Genomic DNA, 18,934 nt, shown 5'->3' with positions numbered 1-18,934 from the left:
TTTGTCTTTCTGCACCTGCTTTGTTGTTTAATGTCTTCTGCTTCAGTTTCAGGCTCTAACTTGTCATACTAGCGAAAGCATTCCTTGCTTTACAAACAACAAAAATCTAGAAGAATCTAGTGATGCATACTGGGCAGGATTTCAAACCAATTTCCCTATGATTAAAAGTATCGTACTTTGAGAATTGACAGGCACAAGTTAGACCACTGCTTCAAATTTTCTGTGGCCACCCTCAGCCAACCCAGCTTTAAAATGAGTAGTGAAAGGTTTGGGCTGGGAAAGTTGATGACGTCCAGATGTGCTAAAGCACTTGCATCAATATGACTGACTGCAGAATGTTAGCCAGGAGTCTGTTTTCATACCAGGCTCAGGACAGCTACTGGATCCTCTTCAGAGTTTTATGCAAATTTACACCAGTCTGAATGCAGACTTCCCCAGTCTGAATATCCCGATTCATGTAGGAAGCATCACTGAAGAACTTTCAAGGCTACTTCTTGTATACCATGTGAATAAGTTTAGAAATGTTTTTCCCACATCAGCAGGAATAGGCTTATTTGAAAACTGACTTATTCAACAGGAGAGGAAAAAGGCGTTATTTGCAAATGGGCAAGAAGGACTCTAATCAACCCAAAGAGTATTGCCCGTATTATCCTCCAGGATATCCTTCCTTGCTTAGTTTTTTGAGTAAGCGTTGAACAGACAGCCACACAAAGTTACTTAAGGTAGGACAGTGTGAGCAGTTGGACCTGGTTCTCTGCAATTTTACTATGTTTTCTGGAAAAGTGGTGGTTCCCTTTTATGGTGTCAACTTCACCTTTGCTTTTGCAACTTCTTCTCACCCAGCGTTGATAACCAGTAGAAAAGGAGTAAGAAAGGAGAAGTTGGCAATTAGTGTTGCCAACTGTAGCTGAGAGTACTCAGCCCAAAAGTGAGATCATGCTAACTGCATCTGCTGCTGGTATTCTACTGCTCTGGTCCCCTTGGTCTTGCTCAGCATCTGCTGTGGGCTTACAGTCTGCTGCTTCACTCGTGTAACACCTGCATGCTAGTTATCAAAAGAGCTGCTCCTCCTGTTTTGTGTAGAGCTTGTTATGACTAATACACCATTATTTTGACCTACAACTGCCTTGTTCCTTGTCGTTGCTTAATATTTCATCTCTTTCTGGAAAGCATAGGTGGGTGTTATGCCATGGGTTAGCTTTTGAGGGTACCCTACAGGTAAATTGAGAGTGGACTTTCCTTCAGAGATGTCGCTGACTTCAATCCAAAGACAACCTATGTTATTTGCCAGTTAGTGTGCATTTACACTAAACTTGTGACAGAAACTTTTTAAAGCTTTTTTCCATTATTTCTGACTTTTTGTTAATTTTCAGCATAAATGATATTTCACTTTGGCCCTTGTCTGTTTTCATCCCACACTTATTCCTTGCCAGCTTGGTATCTGTAGTAGCTTCTAGCCATGTCCTCATGTAATAGTGGTATGATTGCTGATACCAGAAACCGTGTTTTCACAGCGTAGCATTGCAAGACTCATATTTTTGGCTAAACATTCACTTGCTTCTTGGCTAACACAATGAAATTTTTTTCCATCCCTGTGGACTTAGGGAAATGATTAAGGGATGGCTTCTGTTTCTGCCCACAGGGGAAAATACTATTGGGTATTTTGTTTTTGATGTGAGCAATATCACTGTTGCCGTAAGGAATGAATGAAACTGTTGAGCCCGTTTCAAATGCTTTCTTTCATCTGTAGAAGAATTTGAACAGATAAAATGAAATCTCTTTCAAGTCAATTCCCAATACAGAAATAAATCTTAGGTGGGTGGAGGGGGAGAAACAGCCACCTACCTGGAAATCCAAGACTGTAAATGAGATGTCACAGAAAAAGGCAGTAGCATCCACTCAAATGCTAATCCATTAAAAAAAAGGAAGACAGCAATACTTGTATGAAAGAGGGTTTTTCTCACAGTATCTTTAATCCTCAGTCAGATCAAAAGATGACTCTTGAAACTGCAGGACAAAATTGTAGAAGTGTATTGCCTAACGTTTGTAGCATTAATTAGTTTGGGTTACTTCTCTTATTAGTTAGGTTGGATATGAGCAATCATCATGCTAATGGTTCCAGGGAAATGGGCATGTTCCCCAGCTGGAATAAGGAGGGAGGCTGGCTGTGACTCTTGTTGGCCGTTGGAAACGGGCAGGTTTTCAGGAGGAGGGAAGGCTCCTGCGGTGCAGCTGGATCGATTTATTCAGTGTCGAAACAACAGCTGTAGGTGCCCGTTGCTCCTCTGAATCCCTAGCCTTGAATTTCAAATCAAAATCAACAAACTGCCCATGGCTATATTGACTTTTGTCTACCTCCCTTCTGTCTAACTTAAAGGAGGAGATGAAAAGCATTTATATTTGCCTGGTGGTTAACAAATTTAAGTTCTTTCTGGATCAAACAAGAGAGCAGGTTCCATAAGTAAAGGCATCTTGCAGGATGTCTGGCAAGTGCTTCTTGTGCTGCTTTTTCACCTCAGCTGATTGACTCTGGTTTAAGCTTCTGTGGTGGGTTAACTTTTCCTCCAAGCACCTAAGGTGACTGCATTGTTTTCGGGCTTGTTTGTGTTTTGTTTTGGTTGTTTTTTTTTGACATTGTGGCTGCTCGCCTTGTGAACAGCGTAAAGGTCACTAATGCATTTATTTCTGAAACGTGCATACACCAGAATTGCAGAAAGTCACTTTTATCCTCAGCAAATAAATAACGTGAACAAAAGCCCTTGGTTATCACTGTTTAATTTTTGTGATGGTTGAATAAAGCAGCACTTATACTGTATAAACCCAGTATTTCCTAGAAAAAAAAATTGTTTGCCTCCTCAATAACTAGTATTGTGGTTTGAGAGTGTCCATAACCTGAAAACTGATAATGGACAAAAAAGGAGCATGCTCCAAGCTGTATAGCTTACTAAATGTTGAAGATTACGTGTAATCAGAGAAGTGATGGAGTTAGGAATAGAAGATTTCTGTGGGGAAGAAAGATGGACAGGCCTGGTTAGCAGAAAATAACTTTTTTTTTGGTAACTGAGAGATTTTTTTTTTCTTTTTTAAGACAGATTATTTGAAAGCATGTAACTTGCTTGCATAGTTTTTATATGTATGCTTTTTCAAAATATCTTGTGGGTCTTTGATCTTTCAGCCTTTGTTTGAGCAGAGTTGCAGTTTTTTCTTATCTTTTAGAGAAAAGCATTTAATGGTATGATTTTGTAGGAGATCTACCTAAAAGCAGCAGCTTGGGAACATCAACTATTTTTTTTTTTTCATGACTTTTCTCTTGCTTGGGCCCTTGCAAGTTGGCTTTCTTTTCTTTTCACTCACTTTCTTCCTGCTTGAGCTGACCTTTCTCCCTGTAGCTGTCCTCCCAGGATAGCATCCTGCCCGCCAAGGCCACTGCTCAGTAGCAAATGCGCGTTTCTGGATCTCCTCTTTCTCTGCAGCACTTTCCTTTTAGAAATATTTTAAGGTATTTTGATGGTCTGATGGCCTACAGATAATACCCAAAGCCTCAGCTGTAACTTACCCAGCACAACTGTAGTTCGCTCAGACCTTTGCGGCGCAAGGGCTTGTTGTAGGACGCCTTGACCCAAGCAGCAGGTTTTGGTGAGGAGCTGAGGCTGGGCATGTTCCCCACTGCTGCGATACACCTGGGAGAGGGACTGTGGGGTGGTGGTAGTGAGGAAACTGCGAGATTTGGGATGTCAACACGGCCTTGCAGGTGGCTGCCAGTTACTGCAGCTCACCTAAGCAGCCGCTCTGATTTACCCTGTCTGCTTACAGGTTTTGTTTCTTAGCTTGGGCGGGTTTGGAACGTACGTGCGGCCAGTTCCCACGCTTCGCTGGGTGCAGCGCAACTCCTTGAGCTGTTGTAATTGTCTTAGTCTTTATATTTCAAAAAGTGCAAACTGCTGTTGGGTAGGACATCGGTCACAATTTCTGCTAAGCTGCTTTTCTTTTCCAGTTACCTTTATCAAGGTATGCTACATGCAAAATTTTGCTAGACTTCTTGAGTTCAAAAGTATTTGGATTACTCTTAAAAATCTTTTCAGAGTTTGAGATCTCAAAGAGGAGAGAATGCTCCTCTGACAGCACAGCTTGGAACTTCTGCTGTAGCAAAGAACAGTTTAATGTAATCTCAACAAGCAAGCTATAGGTAGCTGTAAAACAGCCAGGGAGTGCTCCATAAAGTAAACACGTTTGTATCAACATGAAAAATAGAGGGCCCAGTGGAAATGTTTAAAGAGACTTAAGTCATTCTAATTTTTTTCCAAGAAACTATTATGAAAACCTGATTTGGATTTATTAGATCGGCCTGTTTTGTTCTTTTGAGATAAATTTAGGGTTTTGTAATCAGTGACTGCAGCAACAGGAGTTCAAGCTCTGCTCGCTGATTGAAGAATCCAAGTGCAGAGTGACCTACATTTCTATTCAATCAGATGGGATCTGGGGTCTCAGGGGAAACCAGCAGAATGCTAATTGTGAGCCAGAGCAACTCACTGGCTCGTATCTGAAGGGATCTGCTTTTCGCCAAGCATGTGTCTGAGATAAATCTCGTGAACTACTAAAGCACTGATCAAGGCTGATGCAAGTACCTCTTCAGCTGTGATCAAACCTCACTGTGCAGGTTTCACGAAGCTCCCATTTGCAGAGTAGGGTGTATTTTTACTAGTGCTCCTATACCATGAACTAAGCCTTTGGATTATTTATTTATTATGAAGCCATGTGTGTTTTACACACTAGAGAGCTAATACTGTAAAAAGTTGGACCAGTGGAGCTTCTTATCCAAATTAGATATGCTATTTGAGTTGAAAACTGTAAAGGGGTGGATAACAGATAAATCAGTAATGGGGAGAAGGAAGGGATGAAAAGGAGTTCAGGGCCATGAATGGGGCTAATAAAGTAGTTCAAGAACTGTTTAAAAAAAAATCAATAATTGCCTTGAAAACATCTCTCTGAGCAAAAGCTAGAGAATTATACATGTCTATCTCTCTTTTGTCCCAACTTTATGTTTTTCTTATTTACATCATGATAAAATGAAGATGACTGTAGTACGGTGGGGGGGGTGGGGGTGGGAAGGCATCTTAAGTGTGAGAAAGTAACACTTTATCACATTTTGTTCACTTTACCAGAGGATTTTTTTTTTTTTTTTTAAGGTGAGGTGCAGGGGGAGAAAAAGATGTAAAGGGGAACAGGAAAGCCAAGGCAGTTCAGGCATTTCCTGTAAGGAAGGAGGGGGGTGGTAAGTGTTCCAGAAAAATTTTCAGAGGTGTAATTAAGAATTACCTCTTGGAGATATGCACATCTTGTTAGTTCTGCTTTGTTATTTGTATAAGCAGTTTGGATGTGGTTTTTGTCTTTGTAAGTTACTGTCAGAGAGAGTAAGAAGCAAAGACAACAGGAAAATCAGCATTGGAAAGCTAGTTGAAAGAATTGCCTTGAGGAAGGATTTGAGCAGCTGCATAGAGAAATGGATTTCAAAAGACAGCGAAGACACAGAGCTGTTTGAAACTCAGTGGAAGGTGTTACCAGCTTCTGTGCTAGGCATCAGAATTAATAATTATCCATGCACAGCTCAAGCTTTGAGATTAAAAACTGTGGTGATTCACTGCAGCCCTTTTTCCAGGGGTTTGAGTACAAGATGTGATACAAGGGTAGGAGTATGCCTGCATGTACACTGTGTTTACTTCAAGCCTTCCCAAAGATTTCCAAATTAAACTCTTTCATCTGCTGCAGAGGGCAAAACTGGAGTTCTGGGAGGGAACATGCCTTTCCCAGTCCTTCCACCTCAATACACTGACACCCTAACCCCCATGCATCTTCAGGATTCATCGTTGACCAGTTCTTTTTGATCATATCCTCTTCTACTAGGGTGTTTGATATATAGGTACAACTTCCAGGTGTTTCATGGTAGCTGACTGCCAAGCTAGTTTGGTCATTTTGTTCTCTTAGCCTTTCTAATGTATTCAGTGCCCTGACAGACTTTCTTGATAAGAGCTTTATCAAATGATAGTATTGTGCATAACTTAACAAGCCATTAAAGAGCAGAGCATCTTCTACCATACAAGTCCTCAAGTCCACTACTAAGCTCAGATACCAGAGCAGCTTAAGTGGAATGATAGTGATTGTTTTAAGGAATAGCTTTTGTCTCTATTTGTCTTCTGATTTTTAAATGGAATTGAAAACAATTAGCAACACCAGTGAGGAGAATGCTCAGCTAAACTGAATATTTAGACACTCATGATAAAATGTTATCTTCTGTAGCATTTGGAACTAAAGGAGTGCTGGTCAGCTGATTTTAATTAAATTATTTGGTATTTGTGCTTTCATTTCTGTTTCTGATTACTTGCTCCCATTTCTCCTAATATGTCAAGAAAATGCTGACCTTTCGGACTAGAAGCCTACTGCATCTTAGTATTTGATCTCCAGTTGCACTGCAGTTGATGAGAGTGGCTAATCTGCTCACAAGTGCCTTGCAGCTAGATGCTCCCTAATGTCTGTTCTGTAAGTGTGTACCACAAAACAATTTATCCATAGCTGGTGTTTATGTACAAGGAACACTTGTAAACAACCAGTGGTGTTACACATACAGATGTTAACTGCCAAAAAAAAAAAAAAAAAAAAAAAAGCCCCTCTTCTATCAGACTGCAGTATGTGACATTTGGCATTGTAAAGAAACTGTTTCTGGAAATGGTTAATTTTAGTGGGTGTGTGTTTTCTTATAGGGTATGACTGTGTTTCTTCCAATAAGAGTAAAAAATACTTATTTGCATGTAATATAGTGTCACGTTGCCCTTAGAAAATCAGAAGAATATTTTATCTTTAAACCAAGCTGACACAAAACCGACATTTCAGTAAGAATAGGCAAGCTCATGCAAAGAGTCTCCTGCAGGCTTCCTTGAAGTTTTTGTTTTCTTTTCTTTACAGCAACTTTTATTAAGGGTTTTTTTTATTATGTAACATTTTACTGTAATGAAAACAGGGGAGATCAAGAAGTCATATATGTTTTGGACTTGCATGGGGGTTATGATATGCCTTCAAGTTGTTTTACTTTCTGTGGGGGGCAAAAGTTGTTTTTAGAAGTCATTGTGTGCCTCATGCAAAACTCTGGGGCTGCATGACAAGACATGGCCCCAGCTTGCACAGGCTTTTCTTGGGAGAGTCAAGGCTGTCAAAGCTTGTGTCTCATTGAACACAGCTTCAACTGGAGCAAAATTAGTCTGTTTATGGGAAGATTCTTATATAGGAAGTGGGAAATGTGTTTGAACTTTGCAGCTTGGTGCAATTCTCAGGACACTCTGGGATGTCCAAAGTTTGTACCAAGATCTTAGTGCTGAGCTCTGAAGGCTGTTGGTGTAAATGAGCTGCTGTGTTACCTGGGGGATGGGACAGGCATGGGGTTTTTTGGTCATCTAGAGTAGGTTGTTGGTTATTTCTATGCTGGGCCTTTAGCACTAATAACTTTCTTAGATTTTTAGCAGGTATTTTGTTCATGCAAGACTTGGGGAACTTGATAGAGTAGACTCCCTTAGCCAATCAATTCATTGTTCACAGAAGGTGAATAGAAGGTGCTGGCAGGTAGAAAAGCGATCTCATGTTTCAACAGAGAGGCATAAACATCATCAGACATGACCATCAAGCATTAGTCTGTTTTCTTTAAAATGTGTCACAGGTCTGGATAATATATGTGTATGATACCATTAGTCCTTATTGACACTGTTCTATGAAAAATGCTTGTTATGCCAAATATAGGTGTGTGGAAGCTGTTAAACAAGTGTGTGTTCATATGTATGTATATGTACGTGTGTATAAAAGTCAACTATTTTAATTCAGTTGGTATTTGCAGTATTTCTGGGCTGTGGATCTCTGTTTCAGTCACTTATGAGATATAAATGGAGGCTTCTGTGCTTTGCTAACTTGGATGTGTCCCTTGTTTTCTTTTTTGTTTTGTTTTTGTTTTTTCCTAGGGTAATAAATGCAGGGAAGAGCACACACAATGAAGATCAAGCCAGCTGTGAAGTGCTCTTTGTCAAAAAGAAAACTGGAGGCACTAACTCTACACCAAACAAGAACTCATCAACAAAACGGAGGTCATCGCTGCCAAATGGAGAAGGTCTCCAGCTGAAAGACAGCTCGGTAAGCAGACTTACATATCTCATCAGTGGTGCAGTACAAAACAAACATAAAAGCATGTGGTGATGTGACACTAAGAGGAAGAACTCCAAATGTTTACTGACTGTTTCATGTGTTTTCAGTTACTTCATATTAATGAATTCTGCTTAAATACAGAATGCTTAACTCTAGTTTGCCTAGCTCTACTACTTGTTTTTTAATGTATTGCATTGAGAAGTCCTCCATGTATCTTAATACGTTTTAGTTTAAAGATGGGGAGGAGAAGACTCCTTGGATTTTACTTTTTGTATCGTTTCTTCAAAGCATAATCCTGTGAAATTTACTGCTGCAGAATCCTGTGCATTTAATGGCCATGGTTGACTTGTTCAATCATAGTCACTCGAAGCATGAGAGAAGCCCTGTTTATATGGTCACGCAATTTTGTTGAGAGGGAGGTTAGTCATTGGGTTCTTTTTACTGAAGAAGTGTTGCATGGAGCAAGCTGGTTTATGCAGGTCATGAGTGACCTCACCAGCCTGAATTCAGTGACTGGGGACTGCAGTGTCCTTTATGTGGAGGGTGATACAAATCATGCACTTGTCCATCAGTAATTATCTTCTGTTCTTCACCTGTTTCTTGACTGGCTAACTACTTCATCCCTCCTTTAAACGCGGGCTTGCCTTATAGCCATGATAAGTATCATGTGTTCGATTCAGACATTTAGCCCTACAACACTGGATGTTGGAGTCGGGCAATGTGGATATGCAATCTCTGTGCTGATGGTTTGTTTTTACTTTCTTATTGCTGCAACCTCTTCAGACTCTGAACAGCTTTACTGGCTTTGCGAGTAGCCTTGTGCTTTGATTTTCTACTGTCCCAGTTCCTCTGTGCTGATGTTCCATGTTGAATTTAGGCGGTTATGATTGTTTCAAGTACACATTTGTACGTCTAGGATGTAGGATTGTGCCTTGTGCTTGCTGGGACTACTGAGTACATATATTGTACAGACTATGCTGTGTGGCTAATCATCTTCCTCAGCAGGAACTTTTCTCCAAACATTACATGGTTAACAGTTTTAGATTCCTGTATTTTTAATTCAATCTAAATGTGTTTCATTATTGGAAAGATGTCTTCCCTAGTCTCAATGCTACCCATCAGTGTGGTCATCATACTCTTACGGTATTGTGACAGTGCATCTGAAGTGATGAACCAACTCTGTAGCAGTATATTTTTCCATGCTACTTGCTGTCCTGTTCTTTATATGTTCTCTTCTTATCTACAGATTTATCTCTGTTTTCTAGGTGACACATGAAGGTGCTATATCTCTCATTATTTAACTATATAAAGCCTATTCCACCGTGTTATTAGACCACAGAGTGTGAATTTAGAATTTTAATGTATTTTCCCCAAACAAGCAGCATATTTCTGGGGAGAGTTTTCTACTAGAGGGCAGTCTTACACTGGCAATTAGTAAGATTTTTTCCTTAGTATGTTTTTCTGCTGGTTGACTATATTCAAACAAAACAAAAAAAGAATGTACACATCATTTCTATAAAGTTTCAAATTTTATATTTTCATTTTTAATACTGTGAAATATAATGCTTTCTGCCTTTGTATAGTATTGATAGCATTAGAAGCAAGGTTTTTTTTTTTTTTTTTTAAGACTGTATGACAGGGGGTTAAATGTGATAAAGGTGCAGCTATTCTGTATCAATAGGATGTAGAAACAAAGACTTGAGACACTTCAGTGAATGGTGTAATATCATCCTGGCAAGTGTTTTGTAAGACAGCCAGAGGCTGAATTCTGTAAACACCTCATAAGGAAATCCCATTATAACACCTGAGCTGAAATCATCTTTGAGTAGCGAAACACCTTGTAGAAACGTTGAAGAAAGCAGGTATAAGGGATTTACTGAGTATCTGTCTGTGTGTGTGGTGGGGTTTTTGTTTTTCTTTTTTAAACCAAAGGCCTGTTCTAATGCCTTTTGTAAGTGCACATCATATTTAGAACAATAATAGTTGGGGATTTTGTGTTTTTTAAAATAAATTCTTAATGGCAACATGATTTATTTGCCAGTTTGGAATTAGATGAATAAACAATTTCTGAAGATCTGCAGTGTAAGACCACTCCCTAGCTTACCTGAAAAATTTGTCCCAAATTGATTGCTATGTATTGCTAAGGCTGCCCATTTTTTCTCTGTAATCTAAGCTCTTACTATGTATATATAGGCATTTTCTGTTACGATTTCTCATCTGTTGCTTGAACCAAAACTTCACATGTCTTAATTTTATTTTACAATTATGAAACCCAGGAGACCACTGAACACGGCTGAAAGCTAGGTCAGCAGTTGAGGAGCCTGAAGCTTATTAAATTTCCTAGCACATCCTGGAAATGAATTGTAAGGTTGGTGCAGTGAGGGATCTGTTTGCTCTTTGTGTGTCCGGTAGCTATTCAGAATGTTGTTAAATCTGAATCTTTTAAAGAAACAAAATCTGAAATATATCAGTATGTGTTGACTGATCATACTCCCAATTGACTGCTCTGGCCAGTTAAATGAATAAAAGGAGATTCATTATCAAAAGACTCTTTTTTGACAGAATACTGCTATAGCTGGTAGAAATAGATTTCTCATTCTCTGAGTCTTCCAAACGCTAACACTTTCTTTCTGGTTTTTGTTGGGAAGAAATTCAAGCTCCCTGGATGTGAAAGAGGAGTGAACCGCCACGCACACGCATGCCAAAATAGACTAGAGCATGGTGGCTACAGGAGTCAACTCAGCTGTGGGAGAAAAGCAAGGATCTTCATGCATCTTCTGTTTCAGCTGGGTACCCTGGCCGCTGGCCCTTGTTTGTTCTCTGGACTTTTGCCTTGTTTGCACCGTATATTCCATTCTTGTCAAATTGGTATAGTTTTTGGAATATTCTACTTTTTCAAACAAAGGGGCTGTTTTTATTTGTAGGGCAGGGGAAAGGAGTTAATTTCTGCTTCTTTGTTTAGACAACTAATAGTATGTCTCAAGGTTATTCTTTGCTAGTCTTCAAGTAAATGAAGCTTTGTAGGCATGCTTACAAGTTTCTGGAGATTAATATTTGTGTTACAGCAATGTTTGCAGATCTCGGTTGAAGTGAATCTTACACAGAATATGCGTATAAGAGAAATGTTGTGGTAGTCATCTCCCCTAACTTCTCTTGCTTATAATACAGACCTCTCAGCTTGTTATCTAGCTTTCTTTTGTAGTCAATAGGAAGCAATAAGTTTACCTTGGAATGAGAGGAGTATGGTCTAAAAGTGCAGTTTTTCTCTCCATCAAGTATAATGGGAAGTCTAGAGAGGAATCTAGACACCTCAGAGGTGTCTGAGCTTAGCTGAAAACTTAGCCACAGCCTCTTGTTTAAGAGTTACTAGTCCAGAAGAGGCAAAGATAGCTGAAATACAGACACAGAACCATAGTGACGGTTGACATGCCCGTATTCACGTCTGTGACGGGCTGTGGGTGCCGCTTGGTCTCTCCACTCACCCGTGCTGCCTGTGGGCTTAGAGGCAAGCAGTCATAATATTTCAATCTAATTTTTCATCATGGGCTGTTGTTGTGGTTTCTCTGAAAGCTTTGCAGCCTCTGATGGCACCTTATTTTACTACCAAGTTCATGTGAGGCTTGTTTAGCTTAAGTGTCCAGTAGGTGCGAAAACATTTCAGCTGTCCTTAAGGCACCATGCTACGGTGGCAGGATTGGTGCAGCTGTGGCTGAGACAAAGAAAATTTCCTCATCTCCAGGAAAGATGGAGCAGAATTGAAAAGTGAGAAGACTGCCTCTGGAGCGATGTGTCTCAGCCCTGCTGCTAAAATGTTTGTTAATGTTTCTGTGTGAGGGATGACAAAAGGAAAAAAAAAAAGAAAGCAGCTTTAAGGATTTGAGGCATAAGCAGGTGAGTGGAAGACAGTAGGATATCAATCTGTGTCCAGCTGTTCAGAGATTTTCTGCTTGGGATATCCCTCTGAATTTTAGCGATGTAAGACAATGCTTCTGAGAAGGTCAAAGAGCTGCATCGGCTCTGACCCGTCTTTTTTGGAGGAAGGCTGAGCTGGAGCTTTTAGCTGTGCTCTTGATGAGGTGGTGAAGCAGCTTTACCCACGTCATGGCCCTCTTCTGTGTATTGGAGGGCCCAGTCAAACCCTTTGCACATGGATTGAGGTGCTGCAGTCACGAGGACAAAGCTGGCAGAAGGGAGATGGAGGGAGGGATCTGCAGTGGGCAGAAAGCAGCCAAGCAAGAAGCGGGGGGGGGGGGGGGGGGGGAAAGGAGTTTGGAATGAGCACCTCTTTGCAAATCTCAATGGCTGTTGCATTGTGCTTGCAGTTATCTGTGGACTGATTTAATACCTGTTCTCCTGTATTTTCTGACAAGCTCTAATACAGGCTTTGAGGAGGGCTTTCTGTGGAGAATTTCAAGAAGCTGAATTTTTTTTAACTCTTAGTTCTTATTTATAGCTGTTACAACCTTTTTCCTTTTTTGATAAAATATCAAAATTCAAAATACTATAGATGGAAAAATATTTCCATTTAAATTAAATTCCTTTATGCCCTCCCCCCCCCCCCCATGGCAACATATCTCCAAAGGAGTAAGCACCCTTTGAATGACATGAGAACATAAGCCATAGCACGATTATCCATGGTGCATCATGAGAGATGGAGTTTGGCCAGGGAACCAAGCCCTAAGAGAAGAATGGGAGCAGAAGTAATTTGATGTGCAGCTCCCAGGAGGCACAGTGTTGCTGTTTTGAATAAATGGTTTCAGTTTTCAGCTGAAATACTTTCACTTTGGGACAGTTGTTTCTGTTGACAAAATATTTCACATTTTGCATGGATATCAGACTATTTTTACAAACAGGGTTTTTTTTAGTCAGTAATCCAGTTATCTGTTAAAAATGGCTTAAGTGGAACTTTACTGCCAACTGTTGTGTGAACCTGGAGTGATTCTCAGCCAAGAGTGAACTAGCACAACTGCCGCTCATGTCCACAGGGGTAAAACTTCACAGCAGGTTTTTGGTGAATTTACCATACTGGGTAAACGGGTGGGGCTGGATATGGAGCTGCATTCAGAAATGTGTATATTTGGGTTTTTTCCACCCTTACAGAGTGTATATCCTGTATATTTACTGTGGTAAGTAATCCAGTACCATAGGACAATACTTTGTCTTCTGCTTGGTGTCTTGGTGATGAAATGGAGTGCACAATAAATTGCTGTCCTCCTCTTGGTAGAATTCAGACTTGGAGGAGCTCTGCTATATAAATGACTGTATTGTTAATGCAGTGGTTAGGAATATGTTTGAACTTTAACATATGCAGTTTGTGCTTTGTGCATGGAGCAACAATGGCATAAGCAGACTTTTATGTAATTGTTTTAATCGTGGCTTTTAAACATGCATTTCATCAAATGAAGTTAAAAGTAATAATGCTTGTTCAGCAATGGACTCTGCACTTCGAACAGGGTGAACCCATAGTGAAGGTCTATATGCATAGTTTGCCAAAAGAGACTTTTGCATTAAGTTTTGTCTTTTCTGTCCTGTTGTCAGTGGTTGGTGCCTTTGTTTCTGGAACGGAAGAAACTAAATAAGCTGCCATTCACAGACCTGTACGTGAACTTGAAATCAGTAGTGCTTTGGTTAATACACCCAGGAAATAGATGTAAAAATACATGCTGATTCATCAGATAGGGTTTTTGTCTCCCTTTGACAGTGTTGTTAATTATCAGCAGAGGAGCGAGGTGGTAGACATCTCAGGCTCTGTGTGAGAAAGCAGCAGGATGTGTCTCTTGCTGTAGACTCTCCCACCCTGCTTTTCTGATGTCCTTATTTCTTACAGCTCTTCAAGTCTACCTCCAGTGCACGGGGACTTCTGCCTATCTTGTGTTTCTCACTTCTTCCATCTCTGGGCACTAGGTGGTGGGATTCAGGTAGTGCATAGACTCTATGCTGATCAGGTGTGTAAGTGAGCAGTGTTTTTGAGAGAATGAAGTTTATTTGTATTATAACTGTGGAGGAGTTGCTATTATGTCTGTCATCCTAAATTAAGACCACAGTCAGCGTAACATAAAAATATAATCGTTAAGTTCTTCGATTGCAGTGGTTATGCTTTCATAATATGAGCTGTTTTGCAGCAGCGTTGCCTTTTTCCTGTCCCTTGCAAAAACATTTGTTTCTAAGTCTAGATGAATCCCCCACATCTGACTTCCTAGCAGCCATTTCAGCATAATTGGGAGAAGATGCAGGGTTAAGAAAAAGTGGAGGTGGATAAGAAACTGCGTATTTTTTAGGTGAATTTTCTAAAAGAGTTGAGGTGATCCAGGGTATGGCTGCATAGTGTTTTTCCAGCAGATCTGAGCTTATGCTGCCTGGAATTCAGTCTGCTTCCAGGCTTGGGTGAATGGGCCCTGCTTCAGCAGCGGTCTAGTGCACAATACAACAAAAATGTGGTTTCTGCTCAAATTGGAGCAAGAACCAGCATAACACCTGTCAGAAGGAAACTCTAGAACAGAAAAGAAGTATTTGAAAATCTCACCCTCAGCTGATAACTGCATGTTGCTGAGTATTTAAAATTATCGCATACATCTTGTTTTTAATAATGAGATCTAGAAAAATTCACCCTTCAGATACATGTTCTGCCTGTATGAGAGTAGCTGTGTAGAAGAGCATGCTAGGAAATGAGCAGAGATCTAAGGTCATGCTTTTATGCTAGCAGCTATACCAAAACACTTACCTAGCTCTTCTGATTAGAGGATATATAACTCTAGTACTGTATAGGAAACTTTTTTTCCCCAAAAACTGAGGAGAATTAAGTGATGAATGTGTAGCTTGCATGGGTAGAGTGCATCTGGACCCAGTTGCGACCACCATACCAGGTAGGGTGCCTCTGCCCTGTTCTGGTACCAGGCTTGTTGCAAGCAGAGAAAGCCTGACACTGTCACATCTGCAGGTACGGAGAGGACTTACCTAAAAGTCAGTCTGGGGGGGGGGGGGATCCAGTCTTATTATTACTAGCTGTCTGGCTGAGGTCCGTGATCTAGTGCCCATGAATGAAAGGGTCTGTTGCAGAAGTACCAGGCACGGTCTTGTGTGGCCTTTTTGTCTCTGCAGTGGTAGGTCCAAGGTGGAATTAGGCTTGGTTGGGGTGTCATATGACTGGAAGGTGAGAAAGAGGACAAGTTTAGCTTTTTTTTAGTGTTTTTGTTTTGTTTTGTTTGTTAAGAGTGGGGGGAAAAAAGCAAAATCTCCTTCTCCCAGAGCTGTACTAACACACTGGATCTTCCTTCTTTCCAGAAAGATCCCTGCATGGGAAAGTCACCTCTGTCTTATCTACTGCTGCTGCTGTGCCACTGGCAGCTCCATGATTTCACTACTGGTTGCATAATGGTGACCTTCTCTCTTCCTTTCCTTTTCATCCCCTCCTGCGTCGCCAGGACACAGATGGGATCAACTTATACTACTGGTCCCTGTTTGATGGACATGCTGGATCAGGGGCAGCCGTTGTCGCTTCCAAACTGCTTCAGCACCATATCCTGGAGCAGCTGCAGGAGCTCGTGGACATCCTGAGGAACTCGGCCATCCTCCCGCCGACCTGCCTGGGAGAGGAGCCCGAGCATCCGACAGCCAACAGCAGGACGCTGACACGGGCTGCCTCACTGCGTGGTGGGGTGGGGGCACCGGGCTCGCCTAGCACGCCTCCAACACGCTTCTTCACGGAAAAGAAGATCCCACATGAGTGCCTCGTAATTGGGGCAATAGAAAGTGCATTCAAGGAAATGGTAGGTATATTTCAGGGCTTTCGAATCCTTGTTACATAGATTAATGAGTTACATGGCTTGGAGAAAATGAGTATTTATGGTTTTTTTCACTCTCCCTCACCCCCGCCATTAGATAATTCTGTCCCTACTGAGATGGTGTTTAAGAGCCTCAACAACTTACCCTGTTATAGCCCTGTGAGGCAGAGGACTGTTTTTCTCTCTCTGATAAAGTTGTTTTATGCCTCAGTTCCCTGCGTATGATTCACGTGCTGTCAAACAGGCAAGAATTTCATCTTAAATCCCAGAGAGTGCCACTGCCATGTCTGTGGTTTACTTTCCTAAAAAGACTTAGAAGCTTGGCTCAATTTTTTTTTTTTTTTTTAAGATAAAAATTAGCAGTGCCTCACAGTATATTTCAGCACTGACTATTATCATAAGCCTGTGCATAAGGATATTCATCTTATAAAGCTCTGTTGCCCTACAGGAGCAGCAGCAAAGGTGTCTCAGCTTGTGTCCATGCACCACGGACCTCTGTTCCTGTTACCCACAGCTGCATAAATTGATCATAAAAGGTTACATCGAGGACATGAATATTGGGTAGAATCCTTGATCTAATAACCTCTAGTTCATGTTAGAGCTGGGGTGGCTCGTAAAACAGATGGATAGTGGGTATCGAGAGCCTGTGTGGAGCTCCTGACTGAGACCTATTTGGGGGGGGGGGGGGGGGGAGGTGAGGGGGACATGAAACCTGTTCTTACCACCCTCTTTACTTGTGTTGCAGCGTGAATAACTGAGTGGAAATCTTGACCCTATGGAAATAGAATTTCCGCTGATTGCTGTGCAGAAAGCTGTGTTTTGTCTTTGACCTCGTGTAGTTGACTTGGCTACTCTGCTCCTTCCCTTTCTGTTCTTCAGATTCTTTTTCTAAAAAATAATCCTTGCCAGCCAGAGTAGAGACTAGGTCTGCCAGTGAGTACTTTGGGGATTAGGTCTTAGGAGGCAACTCTTCCATTTTTTAGGAAAGCCTCTCTTTGAGCAGAAATTTTTTTTGAACTAATGAGTGTTTCCCAGAGGTTTTATTTGTTGTCTAACAAGAAGTACAAAGGCAGGATTCAGTTTTTGTTTTCCTGATCTATGCGAATTTTTAGTGCATGCATTTAGACTGCAGTTGTTGTAACAAAGAAGTGTTTCACTTTGATTTCTCAATACTGATCATCTCGCTGGATTGCCCTTTCTCCCAAGAAAGTGCAGTCAGAGAGATCCCCAACTGGTCTGCATGCAGCTATGGCCAACTTTTAGGTCTCTAGGTCCAGAAGCAGAATCCACAGCCAGGGCTGAGGCATCATCCAGTGTGTGGCATATGAGGTTTATGTGAGGGCTGGACGCACTGCAGCTAGTAAGCTAAGCCGCTGCTAAAAAGACAGAGAAATGTGAAAATCTGTCAGTTTAATGTGCCCTTTTCAGAAAGGGAGACTAGCTCGCTCCCTTCTTCAGTGAGGAAGCAGGGAAGAGAGATGATACTGCCTGTCCACCCTACCCTAGGGGGTGCAGAGCATGCTTAAGAGAGGGACACCAATTTCCTCCTTCAGTTGGAGAGGTTTTAAGGCCAGAAGAGTGCTTTCACTGCCAGACTCTGTCGGGTGTGTGGCATGACTGTCTCTTCCTTCTGTTGAAACTGGCACATGCAGGAAAGAGATTTGAGTTTCGTGGAGCTGGAAAGGGAAAATAAGAGAGCTAAAGAAGCGCTATTTCTGCATGCTCTTTCTAGCCCTTATTCTGAGGGCAGTGCATGGATGACTGCTTTCCCCCCCCCGCCTTCCTGAGCGTGTCCGAGGGAGTGGGGCTGCAATTGCTCTGCTTTGTTTTGAGTTCACACCTCCGCCTGTTTGGTGTGCACCCAGAAGACAGACGCAGCTGGGCTTGTGGTGGGACCTGTGCAGAAGGAGGCCTGATATTACCCTTGCAGACTTTGCCGTGAGAGTGGTGCGGAGCTGCTTGGCCTCGGCAGGTGGTGGCATGCACAGGCATGGGCTCAGCAGGGCTGTAGGCCCTGGGGAGGGAAGGGGGGGGGAAAAAAAGTAGAAAGCCCGTACAGCTCATTACAGATGTGCTGTCTGGGTATTCCATGTACAGATCCTAGTAACCTACCCTTTTATCCAAGCTGATGTCCTGAGCCTGTCTGATTATTCTCCCTGTGTACAGGGACATACTGCAGATCAGGTACCTTAATTCCCACTTTTGTTTTTTATGAGAGGAGTGAAGTTCATCTTCTGTCTTTGTTACATAAGTGACCCAAAGTGGTTACCACAATGCAGTATAATCCTGACATTATCTTTTGCTTTAAAAGGAAGTCTTATAAAATAAGAGGTCTAAATTAAGGAAAGCAATAGATAATTATATCGACTTTAATCTCTGGGTGGTGTCTTGTATTTACAGTTGGTTTAGGCAAAAGAATGTTTTTCTTTTGCGTAAATGTCCGTGCGAGAGAGCAGTTCACAAGGTCAGCGCTCCCGTGTCTCATCTGTGCCAATAATGACTACCTAGATGGTTGGAGAGAAGCGGGAAGCTTCCTCCTACCTCTCTCTGACTTCCTACTAGTTTATACTCCTGGTAGTCCTTGGATGGGGATTTTGAACTTTCTCCACAGTACATTGTTTATTAGGCTCTACTTTGTATGAGAACATCATGGGTGTTGTTGAGTGAATTCAATGCAGCTGAGAGTTGCATAATTTACAAGGGTTTTGTGCCAGCAGAGTGTATCACTTCACCTGGCACTTGGTGAAAGCTCGTGTTCCTGGACACGCAGGCAGGCTCCTCAGTGCTGCTTCCTGAAACACCCACCACTGCACAGGAGCCCTTTTTACCTGGTGGAAAGGCTGGGTAGCTAGATACCTTTTTAAAAATACATTCTGTTAGGTTCATCTAGCTGGGGGCTTTGTCCTCCTTCCTGGGAGCGTTCAGCATGCCATTACTTTTTTTCCGAGCTGCCTTTTGAATTCTGATTAAGTTCT

General features: G+C 41.6%; 1 protein-coding gene across 2 annotated transcripts in view; it reads left to right on the top strand.

Moving 5' to 3' along the window:
• The window catches only part of PPM1H (protein phosphatase, Mg2+/Mn2+ dependent 1H), a 141,607-nt gene that overhangs the window by 59,445 nt on the left and 63,228 nt on the right, over nucleotides 1-18,934 (top strand). For both annotated transcript variants that reach the window (XM_064508461.1, XM_026092367.2), the window contains exons 2-3: nucleotides 7,998-8,166; nucleotides 15,600-15,944. In XM_064508461.1, the coding sequence (XP_064364531.1) occupies nucleotides 7,998-8,166; nucleotides 15,600-15,944 (514 nt within the window). The remainder of the gene's footprint in view (nucleotides 1-7,997; nucleotides 8,167-15,599; nucleotides 15,945-18,934) is intronic.

This window comes from Dromaius novaehollandiae, chromosome 1, assembly GCF_036370855.1.
Source record: "Dromaius novaehollandiae isolate bDroNov1 chromosome 1, bDroNov1.hap1, whole genome shotgun sequence".
Taxonomy (NCBI): Eukaryota; Metazoa; Chordata; class Aves; order Casuariiformes; family Dromaiidae; genus Dromaius; species Dromaius novaehollandiae.
Note: the sequence above shows the minus strand (reverse complement) of the source record. Positions and strands in the feature narration are given on the sequence as shown.